This window comes from Myotis davidii, unplaced genomic scaffold (genome assembly GCF_000327345.1).
Source record: "Myotis davidii unplaced genomic scaffold, ASM32734v1 scaffold1754, whole genome shotgun sequence".
Classification (NCBI taxonomy): Eukaryota; Metazoa; Chordata; class Mammalia; order Chiroptera; family Vespertilionidae; genus Myotis; species Myotis davidii.
Window position 1 is genome coordinate 154,162 of NW_006285993.1, and position 4,359 is coordinate 158,520.

The 4,359-nt window shown below is 61.7% G+C and overlaps 1 protein-coding gene across 1 annotated transcript in view; it reads right to left on the reverse strand.

Moving 5' to 3' along the window:
- Positions 1-1,236: 1,236 nt before the first annotated feature.
- NSMCE1 (NSE1 homolog, SMC5-SMC6 complex component) overlaps positions 1,237-4,359 on the reverse strand; it is a 26,856-nt gene continuing 23,733 nt past the window's right edge. Inside the window, exons 5-7 of the mRNA XM_006757158.2 lie at positions 2,750-2,866; positions 1,823-1,943; positions 1,237-1,425 (exon numbers count right to left, since the gene is read on the reverse strand). Coding sequence (XP_006757221.1) covers positions 1,346-1,425; positions 1,823-1,943; positions 2,750-2,866 — 318 coding nt within the window. The 3' untranslated portion in view covers positions 1,237-1,345. The remainder of the gene's footprint in view (positions 1,426-1,822; positions 1,944-2,749; positions 2,867-4,359) is intronic.

Here is a 4,359-nt window from a genome sequence, read left to right on the forward strand (position 1 = left end):
TGATCGGTGCCCTCGGAACACCGGGTAGAGCCTCTCCTGCAGGCCCCTCTGGCCCAGGCCTTCCTTGCTTAAACCAGTTGGAGCTGGGTTTTCTGTCCGACTAACAGGGTCCTGACTGACACTGAGGGGAAGAAAGACTGGGAACTGAAATTGCGTGGCAAGTGTGATGACCCAGGAAGTGACGCCCTGCCAAGACCTAGAGGGTGGGCAGGTGTCAGCAGGCACAGGCAGGCTCCGAGGAAGGAGGTTCGGGCGGGGGGACAAGGCAAAGGCTCAGAGGGAGGAGCAGGACCTCGCTCAGGAACCGGGGGGAAGGAAAGGCCATGAGATGCGCAAGGGCCTCATCACCTGGGCCCGTGAGTCCTGAGTGCCTGGACCCGAGTCCTGTCAGCAGTCACCGGGGTCTTTAGCAGGGGCGCCAGGCTGATTGGCATCATGGGACAGTTGCTGTGGTAGAAAACATGGAGCAGGTGGGCCGCTTGGAGCCAGGAGCAGTGAGGAGCCGGTGCAGAGGAGGTGGGGGAGGGACCTGGCCCAGGGCAGCCGTGGGGGGCTGAGGGCCACCTGGCAGGGGGGCAGCCAGGTGCCATGACAGATTTGATGCAGGAAGCCAGGGAGGAGGAGACACCGAGGCCAAACCCCCAGTTCAGGGTTGGGGCAGTTGATGGGCAGGGCTGCCAGGCACTGAGCCGGGACAGAAGAGCCCACTGAGGAGAGTACCTTCAGCCGAGCCTGCAGGCTACATGCCCATTTGGGCCAGTTGCATCATGGGCCAGAGAGTCCAGACCAGGGGTCCTCAAGCCCGCGAGCCACATGCAAATACCAATATTGTATTTGTTCCCGTTTTGTTTTTTTACTTCAAATTAAGTGCAGTGTGCATAGGAATTTGTTCATAGTTTGTTTTTTTTAAACTATAGTCCGGCCCTCCAACGGTCTGAGGGACAGTGAACTGGCCCCGTTTAAAAAGTTTGAGGACCCCTGGTCCAGACCATGGGGAGGCCAAGGCCCTCACCAGTCCAGGTCTGGCTGCCAGTGCTGGTGGGACAAGTAACCAAAGCTGGAGAGTGATGGCGAGGCCACCTGAGCAAGGACAGTGGGCCCCTGGGCCAGCGCTGTGCAGGAGCTGTGGCACCTCCCCCGCTGGGACCCGACCCAGGGCTCCCGGATCAGAGAGCTCCAGGGAGACCTGATCGGCCAGGATGCACTTCCCACAGACAGGCGCGTAACACAGGGGGCTGCGGTGAAGTTTTATTTCAAACCTGCTAATAAGGGAAAATAAAGCTCGAAGGAGGTGACGCGTGTGAACTCGAGGCACAGGGTCTTCCAGCCGGGCCCGCAGACGTCGCTAGTGCTGCCTGGGCCGCAGGGACTTCCTGCTGGGTTTGGAGAGCCCAGCCCCCTGCTCCTTCTCAGGGTCGAAGACTTCTACACACAGAGAACATGGGGAGGACACTGAATGGCAGGGCTGGTTGCACCTGACAACAGCCACGTTCCCAGCTACACGTGACGTGCCTGGGACCCTGTCCTGACAGTGCCCACTGCTAACCCTCCACCCACTGCGAGGACAGGGAGTGAGCCCGGTGACACGTGCACCACCCGAGGGAGCTGCTGGGAGACAGCCCCGTCTAGATCAGGACCCATGTGCCTGGGGCTTTCTAGTGAGTTCCAGGGAGCCTCTGACCGCGCACACCAGGCACCCCGCTGACCGCAGAGCCCTCTGCATGTGGGGTCCCGGCCCTGCTGATGCAGACCCCACAGGTGCCCCACCTCCCAGGGCCCCTCCCACAGGCCAGGAGAGCCCAGGAGCCGCAGGGACACCAACCTGGGATCTCATGGGGCCAGTAGTCGTTACAGTTGGGGCAGCGCGGCTCGGAATTCGACTGGAAATACTTGGCCACACAAGGCAAGTGCATCCTGATCCCACAGGTCTCGCAGCTCTGACCCTGGAACAAGAACGGACAGCCGTGGAGTCCCGTTCGCACCTCCGCGCACACACCTGCAGGAAACTGTCCACACGCTACATGTTTGTCTTCCAAGCCCCAGATGAATGATAATCATCCCCAAGTCCTTGGTGCAATGGCTGATTAAAGAATTCCAACGAACGCAGCTCAAGACTACAGGCCAGGGCTGGCAGTGGTGGCTGGCAGGCCCCGCAGAGCAGCAAGGGCACCCCGAAACTCAGCTCCCTGCGCGGGTAGACCTCGTATCCTGCGGGTGGATGTGATACAACTTTTCAGAAAGCACCGGGCAATGTATTTCAGACTCTTCTAAAAACACCTTCACTCTGTCCCAGGAATTCCACCTCCGGGGATTCAGCCAAAGGCAGCAACCGCCAGGCACCCAAGGGGGCAGGTGCCAAATGGCCCATCAGCGCGCAGTTAGCGCTGCACAGAGATGCACGTTAACGAGGAGGAGCCCTGTCTAGCACTGGCTCGGCGGCTGGGAAGCCCCACGAAGTCCACCGTGTAAAACCAGCAACGGGCACGGGAGGGCGGTCCCCACACAACAGCCGAGGTGACAGGAACACGGCCGACCTCGGACCGCCTCCTGGAGAAAATACAGCCAAGAGCCCTGGGACCAGCAGAGGGCCAGGCGCTGCGTTCATGGGGTCGTCCAGACACCTCCGAGGAGAGGCCCTCCTGCTCACATCGGGGGTGACGGCAATGCCAGAGGCCGGGGCCCACAGAGCTCAGTGAGGTGCCCTCAGAGCGCCGGGGCCACGCACCCGGTGGGGAGCCCCCAGCGGCACCTGGATGAGGAGGCCATGGCAGATGTTGCAGATCTTCACGGCGTCGGGGTACGTCTCCCGGATGTGCTGCTCCATCTCCAGGATGGCCCGGGTGTGCAGGGTGAACTCGCCTTCCTTCTGCAGGGACACAACAGGCAGCATCTCTGAGGCCACCGCACACCAGCCTCCCCACTGGGTATCGTTCCCCTCTGAGCCACACGCTCACGGCCCAGAGGCACAAAGGCCAACGCCCCCAGCACTCAGGCGCACCAGCCCCGGCCCATGTGTCCACGCTGGCCCCTGGGCAGCACCCCCAGTGGGAACCTAGGCAAAGACCGAAAGAAATCGAGGACCCCCAGCCCTCACATGTTCTTAGCGCCTCACTTGTGCCTAGACAGATGAGTCACGAGTCTGCACAGCAGCCCACCTACAATGGGGCCGACCAGGAAGGGAGACCATCTCCCCAAGGGGTGAACTCAAGACAGCCCCCCTCACTCCCTGGAAGCATACCAGGTGCCTCCCCACACTGCTGCCTGGAGCCTCCAGAGACCGAGATCACATCCGGCCACATCACCTTACAGACAAAGCTGGGAACTGTGCCAACAGGGCCGGGGCAGGGGCAGGCCCCAAGTCACACTGTGGGGCACTGGGGGGGCGGGGGGGCGCCTCCCCGGTCCCAGGTCCAGAACACAGTCCACATGCCATGTGACCTAAAATCCCTGGGACCAGGAAGTGCGGGAAACCGAGGAAAGAGCTCGGCTGGCCTGTCACCAAGTTACAGGGAAGAGGCGGCCGGCTGAGGGGGACCAGTTCAGAGGCAAATGGCACCGAAGCCCCTGTAAGCTTATCTGATTCATAGAGTCAACCAATGGACTGGGATGTGCTCTGTTGACCATTTTGTTACGTCTGAGCCTGGCCTCTGATGGGAGAGGGAGGCCTTGCCAGAAGGTGCCCTTGAAGACGGACGCCTCCACGTCATCCCCAAGGGCCCCTGCACTTCTGCTACTTTCTGTCTAATTTTTACAACAAGCAAGAGCAATTTCTCTCACTTCGGACATTAAACACCCCCACCCCTGCTCCTGCCCCAGGAAATGGTGTGCTTGTGTGACCAAGCCAGAAAGTGCATTCACTCCACTCCGGCCACCACAGCGGCCCAGGTGACCACACAGAGGGAGACGGGCCCACGGGTGCCCACGGGTGCAGAGCGTCAGGCCGAAGAGCTGGCTGCCGGGAGCAGGAGAGTGGCAGGAGAGCGGCAGGAGGCGCTCGCGTCCAGCACTGCAGGCCCTCCAGCCGCCAGAGTGCGGCGCGCCATGCCTCGTGTGGTGGGCGTAGTCCTGTTGCTGTTTCCTTCGCAAAAGCTCCCAAATCCATACGGAGTCCCTGTCCTCAGCCACCACCGCCCACCTCACTCCGCCTGACTGCTCTCTGCCCCTCCTGCCCCTCTGCACCCTGACTCTGCAGCACCTGACCCTGCGGCACCCTGACCCTGCGGCACCCTGACCCTGCGGCACCCTGACCCTGCGGCACCCTGAGCTGTGCAGGGCAAACAGCCTTGTCTCTGCCTCGACCCGTCAAGGCTGCCCCGTTCTTGCTGAAGAGCCAACTGTCACCATCGCGCAGGCTCACTG